We start from the raw sequence: 16,189 nt of genomic DNA on the forward strand, positions 1-16,189 counted from the left end.
AGCCTGCAAGCGGCTGCAGATGATAAGTATGCCCAGGAAGGAGCTAGTTTTGCTGAATGGGAGGGAAAAAGCCAGGTCTCCTAATGGGTACGGCAAGAATGAGAAGCAGGGCAGAATCAAAGCGGCGCTGGGGCTCTTCCAATATTCTGGGGATAATGACTGGATTACGAACCCCGGGACTGTTACGTTGTGCGAGCCGTGGCTCGCGCTGGCCTCCTGCAGCACCTGTGACACCGCCACGGAGGAACTTGGAATCGACTCTCGGCCTCTCAGGTTTCCTTACTGACAGCGCAGCCGGAGGAGCAGGCCGCGGCTCCGCGAGCCGAGTGCTATTCCTGGCTCCGAGACTGACCTGCCCCGCTGCCGAGGGCACGTCGCTTCACCCCTCTGCGCCGGCCCCTGCCCTCCCACTGTTTGTTTGCCTTGTCTGTTTAGGCAGACGGCTCTCCGGGGCAGCGGCTCGGCTTACTGCGGCTGTGCAGCTGCTGGCACAGCTGAGAGCAGGGTCGCTCGGCACGGGGCGGAAGATCAGAATGATTCGCCCCCGGGACCCCTTGGGATTTGGTGCTACTCCGCAGACAAGACCGGTTGTGAATAAGGTGTTACTTCTCCAGAGCTAGGAAGTTCTCTCCAACTCGTGGTATCAGCCCAGGCCCCAATCCCTGCCCCAACAGACCCTACACCTGCAAGCTCATTAAGACACAGACTGTCTGGAGAGTCAGCAATAGGCCCCGACATAAATAAATCTGACTCTGAATAAGTACTGGTCAGATCCTGCAGCCGCTCCAAAGGGAAATTCCTATATGGGTCAATGGGGGGCTGAATACAGAATTGGAGCCCAGATCTATGCAGGTCCAAAACCCCAGGTACGTTGCAGGGTGGCCAAACATCCCAACCCTTCCACGCTCTGCACCAGCTCAAGTCATTATGTTCTTGTTAGACATCTTCCTTCAGGAGCTTTATTTAAACTGCTTGGAAACCCCCTGCAACCAGGGAGCTACAGTCTGACCACCTTTGGTATAAAGCAATGCAAACTTTTGAGCTGGTCCCTTCCCTCCTGATTCACTAAGGCCCTGGTTCAGCAACAGCCCTGAGCGTGTGCCTAATGTAAAGCCTCTGCTTAATGTTTTCCTGGATCTGGCCCCAAACCTTTAGTGCATAATAGGACTTTGTGCCACTAAAAGGAATAGGTGAAGGCCTTTCCTAATTTTTCCAGGAATAATGGTATTTAAGGACATTTCCCACATGTGTGCCATTGAATCGACACTTTTAATAGTAAACTATTTCTGAAATACGCAGTGCCTAATTAGCCACATTTACCAGAGGCAGCGAGGGAGAGGATTAAAGTGTTATGTTTTAACACTTCCCTTGTGTTGCAGCAGATACACTCTAGGACTGAAAGCAATCAACTCATGGAAGAGGTGATATCTTCTATTGGACCAAACAGATTTTTACAAAAAAAATTCTTTAATTGCAAGCTTTTGGGCACAAACACCCTTCATCAGGCATTGGAGAAAACATTATAAAAGTTCTCCTGGGTAGAACTGAAAGTTCAATTTTTTTTGCCAAAATCTAGTTGGTCTAATAAAAGATATCATCTCTACCACGAGTCCCCAGCTGCCTTTTCCTCTAGACCAATACGGCTACAACCTGGATACTTGACACATGGAGGACCGAGTATATTCCTTTTAGTCAACTTTGGTGAACCAGCTGAGCATTGCTTTTAGGTCAAGGGATGTGCCCAGAGGTAGCTGTGATGAGTCTATTTATAAAAGAAATACCTAATCTGAGATCCAGTCAGTTTCAAAGAATGAATTTAAAAAAAAATAAATCAGGTGTTGCAGTCTTGCCCCCACATTTTCCCGAGGTTAAATGTTTCTCTTCCTTCTTGCCGTGAGCAAGATTCACACAATGCGACTAGCCATGCAAAGAGCTGTCGAACGCACGAACAAAAGGAAAAAGATGCCAAAACTGAAAGATCAGAGGAAAAAAGAAACCTTCTCTTACATGCACGCGGGGATGCAATGTCAGGAGGTGTTGTTTTAGAGTGAATGCCTCCTTGAGAGCAAGAAGGAAAAAAAGAAATAAGTTATCAGGGACATCCTATATTTCAGACCCGAATTCAGAGTGGGAACAGCAATCTATCACAAGCAACTTAGCAGAAGTGAACAAACATGAACCTATAGCAAATGATATATTCTATTATAACGCCACGTCATTTAATGGCCCCCACTAGTATTTTTCTGGGACCTGGAAGTTTGAGATCCAGGTTAGAACCGCACATTATTCAGCTCGACATCAAAAAAGGCAGCAGCATTTCCAGTTCCCACTGGACAGAAATGAGCCGTTGCTCATGAAAGTTTATGCAACTCTGATTCAGTTAGTCTGCAAGCTGCACCTCTGTCCTGCCTTCTCTGCAATAAAGAGTTAACTTTCTGCACCGATTTCCATTGCTTCTCCAAAGAAAGCAACAATTGCCTCGCCGTTGGGGCAATTCAGACTGGACAAAGCTCCAGAATGAACTGTGCAGAGCACGGGACAGATACGGCAGCCTGAAGCACTCCCCTATTTCATTCATCATGTCATGCTGTAGTTTTAACACCTACTCCAACAGTCAAAGTTCATTACCAGTGAGCCAGCTAGCACGCTGCTAACGAGAATCACAATCATTCCTTCATTTATCAGCTCTGGACCCGGCCTCTCAAGACCCCGTCTCCGAGGTGCGCACACAGAGCAGGCAGTGAGAAGGGGAGGAAAGCTGTTAAAAAGCTCCGTTCTTCTGCAGATAATCCAGCCACTATCAATGAAGTACAGGCATAAATTTGACAGCTGTGCAGCAGTATAATATATTGCAATTACAATGTCCTTTTATCCCAAAGTTGTCCACAAAGCATGCGTGCACACACACACACACCCATCTAAGCAGCACACCACACTCTTCCTCTGGAGTAGAGAGAAGCAGCCAGCTAGTATATAAAAGCGTGGAGAATTTGGTCAATGCACATAATCCTCGCACTATAAAACTCATATTTGCAATCTCTGCGCAGAGGTCGTAGCTATCCTTCAGGTCTGCACACAGTAGAGGCCGTAAAACTCAGTTTTGTCTACCTCTGGAAAGAGTTCAGGACCACGTCAAACCTCCCTGAGGGTCTAAGCCAGTGATTTTCAATCAGCGTGTCACAACACCCTGGGGTGCCTTGAGATCCTTTCCAGGATGCCACGCAACGAGCACCGTTAGGTGTGCAAACACGATTCACAAGATAAACCCAAGGATTTCAAATAGCAATCCAGAGTGCCAGAAACATGCTGACCTGCAGTGATCTGAGTTTTGTGCCATAGAAAAACTGCTGTATTCGTTTTCCATAGTCAAAACACCGAGTTGAGCTGGGGTGCCCTGGGTCTAGCAAGGGGTGCCCTGAGTCGAAACAGCTTGAGAACCACGGGTCTAAGCATTTAAAGCTGGAAGGTGAAATGCAAGAGATTCCTGTACAACCAGTGTCACCCGGCGCGGTTTCTGCACCTGAACCGTATTATTGCTCCGCAGGGCCAGGACCGTGCCTTGCGTTCACACGGCGCCTGTCAGCACTCACCAAATGGGAACGGTGACGCAGAGATATTTAGGTCTGCCTAAGGATGCCATAAAGCGCCGGCTCACGCTGACCCTGCGAACGAACACCGCTGGAAGTTGGCATCATTTCCAAGCAGCCTTGTCCCCACCTACACACGTCGTCCGCTCACACCCCGCTGCCTATTGAAGATTTTGGTAGCTGTTTATAGGCCTGCATTCCTCTGCGGGGGGAAAAAGAGAAGCAGCGGCCCTAGCAAAAGTTGCACCTGCTCCACCGTACACATGATCCCTCTCGCACCCGGAGCGGCACGGCATCACCGTATTCTTAATGAAAAATACAGGACTTCATTTCCTCAGGAGACAGAACAATCTCTCACAGCAGACAGAGTCCAGAAGCCGCACGGCACAGCTGTCCGCCACCCCTTACTCCTGCCGACTTCAACGGGAGCCTTGCTGGAGTCGAGGAGAGCCCTGGACTGCGGTGACCAAGGACCGCAGACCCCGACGAAGTGTTGAGCCTGCTGGACTTGAAATCCCGTGAGGTTTCCCCCCTGACACAAGCTCAAATCCTGCTCAACAGCACCTGCGACATTAATATTCCCACCTGGTCCATACCAGAAGTGAGACTAGACGGCCTAACATTTCCTCAACCTCGAGGAATGGGAACTTCCCGCCTCGCCCGGTAGCCCAAGCTTTCTTTTGGTCGACTGGGCCGTCGCGTCCGCTCGCGATGGCCGTGACACGGGTCAGCAGGAACTCGAGACACGTGTCTTGTCGTCTTCAAGGAGGCGGTATTTAAGTCCGAGTCCGAGCCCCAATCCCAAAGGCCTTTCACATCAGCCCCCTGCATCCAGGCACCGACGCCAACGAGGGCCAGGAAGTGACCCCCAAAATGATACCCCCGAACAGCCCACGTTCCTAGAAAGACTAAAACAGCCTCCTAAAAACAGGGGGTCCCCAAAGGATACTGCAACCCCGGGGGCTGGAGAGCGGCTTCCTCTGCAGCCCTGCCCGGATCGGTCTCCCAGCGCAGGCAGGCTGGCGCCGGCCCTGCAACACCGCCGAGCCCCCTCGCCAGACGCCGGCTTGTCGTTTCCGCTCGTTTTTTGACGAGGGGCTTTCCAGCAAGGCGGGAGGCAGCAAGCGGGGGTTTGTGGCATGTGCAGCGCCGAGCGCGCGGCCCATGGGCCGGCACCGAGCGGCCCCCGCGGGCCCCGCTCCCAGGCAGGCTGCCCCTGCCCCGCGCGTCGTGAATCGGCCCCGTGCGCCAGCGCCGCCCGCCCGCGCCCGCCGCGCTGCGCCCTAGCAACCACGCCGCCCGCGCACGGCCCCTAGCAACCGGCTAGGCCGCAGCCTGCGCGGCCTACTCCCGCCGCCGCCGCCGCCGCCAAGCCCCGCGCCTCGCCCCGCACCGCACCGCACCGCTTACAGGTCGGCGCCGAGCGGGCTGAAGCCGGCGTTGAGGCAGCCGCGGGCGATGCGCCTCCACAGCGGGTCCCGCGCCGTGAGGCCCCGCAGCCGGCGGCACACCTGGCCCAGGCGGCCCAGGCCGCGCGCGTCCAGGTAGGAGCAGATGAGCAGCAGCAGCTCCTCGGGCAGCGCCGCCAGCCGCGGACCCCCCATGGGCAGCCCGGACCGGCTCGGCTCGGCTCGGCCCGGCCCGGCCCGGCACGGCTCGGCCCCGCACCGCCCCCGCCCGTCACATGGGCCCGGGCCGCCGCCACTCCCCCCCCGCGGAAACACCCCCAGCACGGGCGGGGGGGGGTCGGAGACCCCCATGCAGCCCCCCCAGCGCGGGCAGTGGGCATCAACCCCCCGCCCCCTGGAAACACAGCCCCCAGTATGGGCAGTGGGGTTCACACCCCCCCCGCGTACAAATGCAGCCCCCCTGTATGGGCAGTGGGGTTCACACCCCCCCCATGTACAAATGCAGCCCCCCAGCAAGGGGAGTGGGATTCACCCCCCCCCCCCGCGTACAAATGCAGCCCCCCAGTATGGGCATTGGGGTTCACACCCCCCCAATGTAGAAATGCAGCCCCCCAGCAAGGGGAGTGGGGTTCAGACCCCCCCCGTGTACAAATGCAGCCCCCCAGTATGGGCAGTGGGATTCACCCCCCCCCCCCGCGTACAAATGCAGCCCCCCAGTATGGGCATTGGGGTTCACACCCCCCCAATGTAGAAATGCAGCCCCCCAGCAAGGGGAGTGGGGTTCAGACCCCCCCCGTGTACAAATGCAGCCCCCCAGTATGGGCAGTGGGATTCACCCCCCCCCCGCGTACAAATGCAGCCCCCCAGTATGGGCAATGGGGTTCACACCCCCCCTGCGTACAAATGCAGCCCCCCTGTATGGGCAGTGGGGTTCACACCCCCCCAATGTAGAAATGCAGCCCCCCTGTATGGGCAGTGGGGTTCACACCCCCCAATGTAGAAATGCAGCCCCCCAGCAAGGGGAGTGGGGTTCAGACCCCTCCCGTGTACAAATGCAGCCCCCCAGTATGGGCAGTGGGGTTCACACCCCCCAATGTAGAAATGCAGCCCCCCAGCAAGGGGAGTGGGGTTCAGACCCCCCCATGTACAAACACAGCCCCCCAGCTTGGGCAGTGGGGATCAACACCCCCCCATGTAAAATGCAGCCCCCCCAGCAAGGGGAGTGGGGCTCAGACCCCCCACCACGTACAAATGCAGCCCCCCAGTATGGGGAGTGGGGTTCACACACCCCTGTGTACAAATGCAGCCCCCCAGCACAGGGAGTGGGGTTCAGACCCCCCCCCATGTAGAAATGCAGCCCCCCAGCACGGGGAGTGGGGACCAGACACCCCCCCCCCCCCCCCACGGCAGAAACACAGGTTTCGCACCCCGCAGCGCGGCTCAGCCCCAGCCCAAGCGCAGCAATGCAGCTCCCCCAGCAAAGGGCATGAGGATCAGCCCCACCCCCACAGACATGCCCCCCCCAGGCAGGGGAGTGCGCTCATATCACCCCCCCCAGCTGAAATCACCTCCCCCCAGTGAGAGGAGGGGGCTTCAGACCCATCACCTCAGAAATACAGCCCCTCCCAGCAAGGGGCATGGGGCTCAGCCCCCCTCCACCCCCCCATAGCAGGCCTTCCCTGTGAGTGGAGTAGGGCTCAGCCCCCCCAAATGCAAACCCCCAGCAAGGGGGGGTGGCTCATGACCCCCCGTCCACACACACACACACACACACAGAAGTACTGGCTCCCCCCACAAGGGGCAGACCCCTGCAAGGAGCCTCTACCCCTCCCACTGCAGAAATGCGCCCCCCCCTCCCAGCAAGGCCTCACCCCCCCACCGCAGAAATGCAGCCTCCTCCTGTGCACAAACTAGCCAAAAATTAATCCCTCTTCATTAAATCTTTTATTAATCCTTCCTAGTTAATAACTCCAACCATTAGTAGGTCTTCATTTATAACGGAGCAATAATTACTCGGGGGGTGTGGTGGAAGCTGCTGCCCCCACCCAAGAAGCTCCCAGAGCTAGGGCTGGGGGGATCGTGCTCACCCAGCCTGGTGATACCCAATGCAGCAGAGCATAATTAAAGATTAATTGATAGGCGTGTAATGTTCCAGGCTGTACTGCTCCAGACCTAAACGCATGTGCAAGCACACACACACACGTGCACACCCACACACGCACCCCCTGGCCACGAAAAGAATAGTTAGTAAAAACTGGGTAATTATTGCCACCCGCAGGAATCCAGAGTGCTAACGACATGCATCTCCTGACCCAAAATGGACAGAGGTCCTTCTGCGCAGGGTGGAGCAGGCAAATAATAAATTGTCTAATTGCTGTTGCTGGTTGTTACTGTCGTTATTGGGGTTGCGACTATGACGATTTATGAAATTAGTCCTAGTCGTACTATTTGCTTCTACCTGACCAGTGGACATCTTCCAGCCCACAGAAGCCCGGAGAGTTTTAAACAGAGATTGTTCCTGATCCAGAAACAAAAGGCAGCAACACCTGGCAAGGCAAGAGTCGGTGTACGGTACCAGCCACCTGTCTGGAGTGCTGCGTACAGGGATTGCTTACCCAGCACAGGCCGCCGCGGCTCATGCTCCATGGTAGATTAGGAAAATTAATATTCATTAACATCTGTGATCACAACAGCATGTATAACATGACTGTAAAGGAAGGGTTTATCCAATAGTTATGCCTTGATCCAGAAAACCGGGTGCTTAACTCTAAGCACTCAGCAGTGCTATGACCAAATGGGTAGGTCCAGATAACTTCCGTGTAAGGGTTTTAAAAGCACTGTCTGAGGAAACTTCTGGACCGTTACTGTTGATTTTTAATGGACCCTGGGGGTATTATGCGATGCTGCGGCTAGTAAAGCGACCAAAACGCTGGCTTGCATCCATAGATGCTTCTCAAGCAAATCCCGGGACGTCGTTCTCCCCCTGTACTCGGCCTTAGCGAGGCCGCAGCTGGAGTACTGCGTCCAGTTTTGGGCTCCACAATTCAAAAAGGATGTGGAGAAGCTTGAGAGAGTCCAGAGAAGAGCCACGCGCATGATCAGAGGTCAGGGAAGCAGACCCTACGATGACAGGCTGAGAGCCCTGGGGCTCTTTAGCCTGGAAAAGCGCAGGCTCAGGGGTGATCTGGTGGCCGCCTACAAGTCTATCAGGGGTGACCACCAGTATCTGGGGGAACGTTTGTTCACCAGAGCGCCCCAAGGGATGACGAGGACGAATGGTCACAAACTACTACAAGATCGTTTCAGGCTGGACATAAGGAAGAATTTCTTTACTGTCCGAGCCCCCAAGGTCTGGAACAGCCTGCCACCGGAGGTTGTTCAAGCGCCTTCATTGAACACCTTCAAGATGAAACTGGATGCTTATCTTGCTGGGATCCTATGACCCCAGCTGACGTCCTGCCCTTTGGGCGGGGGGCTGGACTCGATGATCTTCCGAGGTCCCTTCCAGCCCGAATGTCTATGAAATCTATGAAATTATGGAGGACTGGCAGAAAGCAAAGGTTGCAAAATAAAAAGGGTGAAACAGGTAACCCAGGTGATTAGGGGCCTGTCATCCTAACTTGGATCTTCTCAGATGGATAATAATGGAGCAGCTTGTTATATAATCATAGAAAATGAGGGTTGGAAGGGACCTCAGGGTGTCACGTCTAGTCCAGCCCCAACTACGTCATCCCAGCCAAAAAATAATCACAATCATGAAAAAGGTACCAAAAAAAATCGCAATTATTAAATAGTTGCAACTAAATCAATCCACGTGAGTTTGTGGAACATAGATCTGGTCCAGAACAAGCTCTATATTTTCAGACACACAGTTCATAAATCAAATGGTGTGGATGTAGCAGGCTTCTCTAAGGCATAGCATATATTACATTGATAAAAGCAGCCAATGAATGGGTCCTGAAATAATATTGTACTTGGGGAGCCGTCATCACATGGGTGCTTTTCTAGCGGGCTAGGGATACATGTTTGCGACCTGAAAGAAAACCTAAAATCATTCCTGATTGCTGATAATGGCCTGTGAGCAGCAGTGATACAGTACCAAGGAGAGCTGGGTGGGATAAAAGGCCTGTGTGCGATCAATAAGTGTGCAACAGGTCAGGCGTGACGCAAAGACAACACCAAATAGAGTAACATGAACACAATGTCACAGGGTGGTGGCCCCTTCCCCAGCCCCACAAACGCCAAGTCTGGTCCAAGAGATGCTATCACTAGCTGTTATTTTAAAAAGAAAAATGTGAGTGGGCCCAGTGATGCGAGGGAGAGCCCCCCAGGCATGTTTCTGACCCCTGGGACATCAGTGGCTCAGTTCCAGAGTTGTGCACCCACATCACACACCTCTCTCCAAGCTCTCCCCAAGTGTGTAGGGCCACGGGCAGATCTAGGATTTTGAAAAGCAGGGTGCAGATGACCTGGTGCATCATCACATACAACACAACATATGCCTTTTCTCCATTTAAAAAGAAACTAGAAGCTGTGCTAATATGCTAGGGGTCCAGGGGTATATTATCCTGTTTAAGACTGAAGCAAAGACAGTATATTTTTGTTGGAATGTGCCTTAATTTGCTCTTTCATATCTCATGCATAAAAAAACACACAACAAACCAGGCAAAAATAATCCCAAGATGTCATCTCTTTTAGTCCTGTAGTCATTAGAACTAAATGTACATCTTTCAGATTCATAAAACAAAATCTAGCTTTTTTGAGCATCTTGACAGTGCAAACCACTTCACTAAAAGTTATTTCCACGCCTGGGTTAATGTTTTTAGCCAGAGCAAAAACCAGTCTGCAAAATAGCTACATGACCAGGAGCAGCCAGAGACAGAATTGCAGCAGAAAGGCTGGCTTAATTAGTGAAACATCAAGGCCATTAAAAAGGAGAGAGGGTCATTAACACCTGTGGAGTGCAGAGAGATTAGCAGGAATCAGGTAGAATATAATAAGAGGATAAATCAATTGATTCTCTGGCTGCTGCCTGAATAGAAATGTTGCTACTACTGCCAGGCAGTTGGTTTTAAACTTTTTGTGAAGCAGGAATCAAGGTGGAAGCACACGCGTGATAGCGTCTCTTGGACCAGACTTGGCATTTGTGGGGCTGGGGAAGGGGCAGCACACTATGACATGTCTGTGCCACATCAATGGTGGGTCTCCAGGACTTGAGAGGAGCCACTGGAGACAAGTCCAGAGCAGCCTGTACTTGCAAACATTGACGCATCAATTTAAAACAAAGCATTTTAAATGTAATAAACCTATTTAATTTAATGAGGATTAAACCCCATCATGTGTACAAGCGCCCCTGGCATAGAGATTTCCAGCTCTGGAGTGTGTTAGCAGACGTGGGCAAACATCTCTCCCAGCCACGCTGCTGACGTGCCACAGACATGTTCTCAGCACCTGCTGGGCTGGGTTTCAAGGATGGGGCTGGTGGATCTGACCCATTGCTGGCACATTTACACCTCACACTCTTGTTTTCCTGGTAGCCTTCATGCCCACGCGCTGTGCTGTACAAACGGCCGCTGCTCTTTCGGACTTCAGCCTGAGGCCCCAATCCTGCGATGGGCAGTGACAATTCAGAGGTCACAGCTCAACCACCCAGGGTTGGAGCCTCAAAGGGACCTTGCAGTCCGAAAGCTTCTGCTTTAACTGTGCAAATCAACAAACTGCAGTGGGGAAGAAATGCCCTTCCAGTGCCTGAGCAGCATTCGCTCTCCTGCTCCTTTTCAAGGGGCCTTTCTTCATCTCGGCACTGCCCTCAAATATACCTTTGCAGCTAAAGACACTGTCAGGGGGACAGGTTTTTGTTTTGCTTTTCTTTCCAGCCAATGCTTTTGTACATTTTTGAAACTTAAGACACCTCCTCTGCTACTCCAGTACTTATCTGTAACACCATCACTTTGAGGGATTAGAGCAGGTTACTTGTTACACACTTAGATCAAGAGTTATCCGAGTCGAGAGTCTATCCCGTTACGGCTGGCGGAATGTGGTTTTGATCTTGAGTTGTTTTGATTTTCCCTGAGAGCAAGTAACATGTTATTTTAACTGCTGAATAAGGTGTGCTACCTGACTGAGTCCCTTCTCTTTGGCAGAAAGGATTAGAAACCTCCCCAGAACTTGTACTCTATTAAAGCAGAATGCTCTCCATTGAGCGGCAAGGAGCTGAATTGTTTTCAGATTAGATGTGTGTGCGTGTGTGTCTTTCCCACATCAAAGCCTCTGATGGAAGCTGTTCACGCTATTGTCAAGAATGCAGGGATTGGCGCAAAGGTGATTAGCAAAATTGCTTTTCTGCAGGAGAAGCACACAAAAAAAATTATCAAAGGATTAAAGAGGATAAAAAAAAAAACCCCACAAAGGTTATGTTGAATTTGAGGTAAAATCTTCTGCCGGTTTTCTCCAAATCACGCTTCCTGAGCTAGGTTTAGTCTCCGCAAAAATAAGTCAGCACAAAACAGAATGAAAAAGTGTTTGGTAGGGGAGCCACAAACGGGCCAAAAATGACACTTTTGCAACTATAAATGCCACCGGGGCCTATTCTGCCAGCTGGAAGGAGGTAAGTGCTGTCTGTGCATACGTCCCCTCGTGCAGGGCTCTCGGCCCCTTTGTCCCCTGCAGCTTGGCCAAGGCGGGGTGCTTGGGAGGTGTCTGCTCGGGTGAGGTCACCCCGGGTTCTCACGGCAAACAGAATTTGACAAACCAAATTTACCGACATTCGTTTGCTTCTTGCAGCGGGCTCCGTTCACAGAGACGCCAGCTCGCTGCTTCGTTATCTGCCTGCTCGGTGCTTTTGCATTTGGGTCAACAGCAGAGCAGGTGGCAAAGTCCAAAACCAGTCAATACGCTGAAAAATGGATTGCCGTTTCTTTTGGCGAAGCAGCCAAACCTCCCGTCTTGACCAAGCTGCAGTGGAAGAAAAGCGTCTCGCTTATAATCCATCAAATGGCCTCATCTCCTTTTATATCCGGACAGCCATTTATTATTACTTTATTGTGAGTGGTTATTGACCACTGGCTAAGTGCTCCATTGTGCCCATTCTTCTGCCGGGGCTTCTGCCTTTTGCTTGTTTGCTTGTTTTGGTAATTGGCCACTTTCGGGAAGTCCGGCAGCGATCTATTTGTTTCTTTACCTCGTTTTTCAAAGAATCGCCTGAAGTATCTGCTCAGAAAATGCTCGGGTCGGACTGTTTTCCCAACAGTGCCCCTCGGGCCTGCCCTAGGCTACATCAGACAGCTGAGGAATTCTGAACCCTTCCATTTGAAACCCTTCTCCGTTGCACAGGCCGGACGCCAATGACACAGGCTGATCGCCACCAAGATTGGGATGTTTCCCAGTCCTCCGGGCTTCAGCGGCGGGCAGTCCTTGATCCCCAAAAGAAATGTTTTTGAATCCGGTGCCTTTTTTAAGGGCTCTCCCTGGAGGTATTTTGCAGGCTTTTTCATTCATGCTTGTAGCTTTTTGGAGCCAGTGGTCAAACTCCCCTGGACTTCTTTGGGAGCAAGATCAGGCACCAATTCGGTGAGATATTTCCAGGGATTTTCAGTCCACATTTCACTTATAACTGGTTCCAAAGTTTGTTTCCAAGGAGCTGGAAAGTCATAGATCTGGTGCTTTCTCCATATGCAGGGGTGAGAGTCTGCGAGACCATCCAGTGATGGTAAACTGGACTGTTTTCACCAGAAAGCTGCATCCTTTCATCTCTACTCACTTGGGCCATTTTGACTGTTTCTTCTTTACCCAGCTGTACAACCAGCAGCAATTCAGCCATTTGTGGGGTAAAGCTAGGAGAATTTAGTACTGGAAAGTGATATTCTGCTTCTACCCTCGTGTATCCCAGACATATTCAAACCATGAGATGAGCCAGTCTTCAAGGCTGGTCATTTGAAAAGGTAGTATGGAGGCAATCAAGAATAATCTAGCCATCTGTTATTCAGCTTCATAAGTAAAAACAGCTATAATGTCTGTATAAACATCACAGAGTGTATCACACTCTTCTCCTCTATATAACGACACTTCCCTTCAGTCCTAATCCCACACTGGAGCGCTGCGCGAGTACGGATGGACGAGAGCCTAGGTCACCTTCTTGGGGCAGGGTCTACAGCACCAACTTCATTCTCATTGGGAGCCTCTGGGTGTTCCTGTAATGCAAAGACGTGACAATCGAGGCTCAGTGATTATACCAAATATAAGCAAGGCTAAATGTGTCCAGCTAATGCACTCGGTTTTTAAGTGGGACTCAACCCACCCCCTGATTTTAAGTCAACAGCAAATTGCAGGCTCAGAGAGTTTCTGGGTCTCTTATGATCACGCAAGTCTCACCACTTTGGTGGAAAGGGCTATTTTTTGTTTGTTTGTCTAGATGGGTTAAAAAAAAGCCCCTTGCAGCCCCCAGTAGAGAATGTTTTCCTTTGGAACGGGAAGCAAACACCCGTGATGGCTTTACCATCTGCCGGACAATGTATGGATGGGAGGCGGGCCGCTCGCACAGATTTGTGACAAACACATGTGCGTACGGCGTGGCAGATTATAAATCCAGGACTAAGGAGTCATTAAGGCCCCTTCTCCAGCCCACCGGCCACGAGGTTTGTCCTTCTGCGCGGAGCCTTGCTATTTACATGGAAACGAGCGCTGAGAAAGAAAAGGCCAAAGTGCCAGGGGCTCGTGGCAAAATCGCCTCCTCCGATAAAGAAGACCAGACAGGTCAATTCATTGCCTGTCTCCCTCCGGACCCGTGCACCACCCACGCTTGTGTCTCAACCACAAATCAAGGCAGCGTAGCCCAAGGATCTTTACAGCAGCATTTAGGCCTCTCATTGATGTGATCTCCAGGTCCTCCATAACACTGCAATAGGCTTTCCGCTTTTGCCCTGCAGTTTAGTGCATGGTGCAGTAGTCTGGGAGGATGCTTGCGGGATTAGCTGTGCTGCCCAGCCGAGGTGCAGCTCTCAGGGACACACCTCAAGCGCAAAGTTTTCCGGTGATGGGAAAGGCAGGACAGGAAGAGCCCGCTCCACTGCAGCCATTATATCAGTGACAGATTTGACCCTCTGCTTTTAGCTGGGCTCCATGGTCATCACTGATCATTCCCCTGAAATGTTATTGGGATGAAATTAAAATGTAGCTAGGAAGCCCTAACACACCCAGAGCAGAGTACACCTGGGCAAGGACAGGGGAATGAAAGGCTGGGCTCAGCATGGCTGCTCTCTGACACTGGCTTGATTCATCTGACCTTGAGCAAGTCTTACTGCCGTATCTCCATGGCTCGTGTTCCCCACCAGTAGGGTATGACAGACCTCACAGGGAGGTTGTGAGTCTTCAGGTTATCTGACTAGGGAGTTGTTAAGGGAAAAAGGCTCACTTATCAGTAAGGCCACAGGCCAGGGTCTGCGGGTGCACAGGTAACGGTGGGCACCCCCCAGCTTGCACCAGGCTTCTCCAGCCAGTAAATGCAAGGACCTCTGCGTGCCCTCTCTCTAAAGCACAAGGGCCATTTGTGCAGTGGGTCGGCCCGCAGGTGTGCATCCCTGCAAAATGCCCGTGCAGGTTTGTGCACGCAGAGTTGTGCGAGCACAAGCAGATGCCAGGCTTCAAACAGCAAGGCCGTCAAGCCTTCCCCGAACTTGGAGACACTGACATCAAAGTTTCCCGCTGCCCAGAAGGAGCAGGCTGCTTTGCACCCTTCCAAGCTCCCCTCTCATGCCCCTGCCTTCTCTCTTGCTCTCTTTTTCTAATACTATCCCACCCTCTCCACTTCAAACCCTGGGAAAAAATGTAGGAAAAAAAGCTCGCCGACTCAGGGACCGTTGCCTTGCATTGTGTTTTCCAGCTAGACCTGAACAGGCTGAAATCAATTCAGCCCTCTCTCTCCCTCCCTCATGTCTTTTTTTGTTTCTCTTAGATTGTGCCCTCTGCCTTAAGAAAGCCCAGTTTAGTTACATCCCCATAGCAATCAAGTGACCAGTAGTTTCTATTGCTTGTAAAAACACAGTATCCTTTTCATGGGACTTGGGTTCTTTGTCAGTGTGAAATGCCTGGTGACCAGCGGTAACAGGCTACAAAATCTTTGATCAATTCTCAGATATCCATTTTAGCCATTTCTAATGGACCCATCAGCAGAGGTACTAGATGCATTTGTATTAATACAGCCCATCAGTCCCCCCATGATAATATTGGCACATGGACCAAATTTAACAGCCATACACGTAAACATCTGTATCTGGTCAGTACAGCTGTGCATTCTGACAAAGGCACACGATTCAACTTCAAATCTAAGCATTTCTATACCATGGGAACAATCCCGTGCACCAGCTGGGGGTGGCGGGCTGGGCAGCAGCTCTGCAGAAAAGGACCTGGGGGACAGGGGACAAGAAGCTGAACAGGAGCCAGCAGTGTGCCCTTGTGCCAGGAAAGCTACTGACATCCGAGGCTGCATCGGTAGGAGCGGTGCCAGCGGATGGAGGGCAGTGATTCTTCCCCTCTATTCAGCACTGGGGAGGCCACATCTGGAGTCCTGTGTCCAGCTGTGGCCCCACTACAGAGAGGATGTGGACACATTGGAGAGAGTCCAGTGGAGAGCAATGGAAATGGTTGTGGGGCTGGGGGACAGGACTGGTGAGGAGAGGCTGAGGGAACTGGGCTGATTTGGTCTGGAGAAGAGAAGACCGAGGGGGATTGAATAGCAGCCTTCACCTCCCTGCAGGGGGGCTGCAAAGAGGATGGAGCTGGACTGGACTCAGTGGGGGCAGATACAGGACAAGGAGCAATGGGCTCAAGTTGCAGCAAGGGAAGTTGAGGCTGATATTAGGAAAAACTTTCTCACTAGAAGGGTAGTGAAGCACTGGAGCAGGTTACCCAGAGCGGTGGGGGAGTCTCCAACCTTGGAGGTTTTTAAGATCCAGCTGGACAAAGCCTTGCTGGGATGCTGTAGTTGGGGCTGGTCCTGCTTTGAGCAGGGGTTGGACCTCCCGAGGTCCCTTCAACCCTCATTGTCTGTGGTTCTATCCCAATATCCTTTTTTGCAAGTGCCCTTAACTCTCACCAGCCTAAGACCACAGGTGTGACCCCCGTGATAGAACAGGAATAGAAGAGGGCAGACTGGGAGACACAGCTAGCGCAGTTCAGTGCAGTCCAGTCTGTGCAGTG

At 51.9% G+C, this 16,189-nt stretch overlaps 1 protein-coding gene and 1 long non-coding RNA gene across 4 annotated transcripts in view; one reads left to right on the forward strand and one right to left on the reverse strand.

Moving 5' to 3' along the window:
• The window catches only part of FBXW4 (F-box and WD repeat domain containing 4), an 80,695-nt gene extending 75,436 nt beyond the window's left edge, over positions 1–5,259 (reverse strand). Inside the window, exon 1 of one of the 3 annotated variants that reach the window (XM_059730234.1) lies at positions 4,998–5,256. In XM_059730234.1, the coding sequence (XP_059586217.1) occupies positions 4,998–5,191 (194 nt within the window). In that variant the 5' untranslated portion in view covers positions 5,192–5,256. Of the gene's footprint in view, positions 1–4,172; positions 4,792–4,997 lie in introns of those variants that run through there. The other 2 variants (XM_019487679.2, XM_059730235.1) reach the window with 2 other exon arrangements.
• On the forward strand, positions 5,067–7,372 carry LOC132251230 (uncharacterized). Its single transcript, XR_009463156.1, has 2 exons — positions 5,067–5,131; positions 7,275–7,372. It is a non-coding gene; the product is annotated as an uncharacterized LOC132251230 (long non-coding RNA).
• Positions 7,373–16,189: the final 8,817 nt, after the last annotated feature.

The sequence above is a fragment of the Alligator mississippiensis genome, chromosome 6, assembly GCF_030867095.1.
Source record: "Alligator mississippiensis isolate rAllMis1 chromosome 6, rAllMis1, whole genome shotgun sequence".
Taxonomy (NCBI): domain Eukaryota; kingdom Metazoa; phylum Chordata; order Crocodylia; family Alligatoridae; genus Alligator; species Alligator mississippiensis.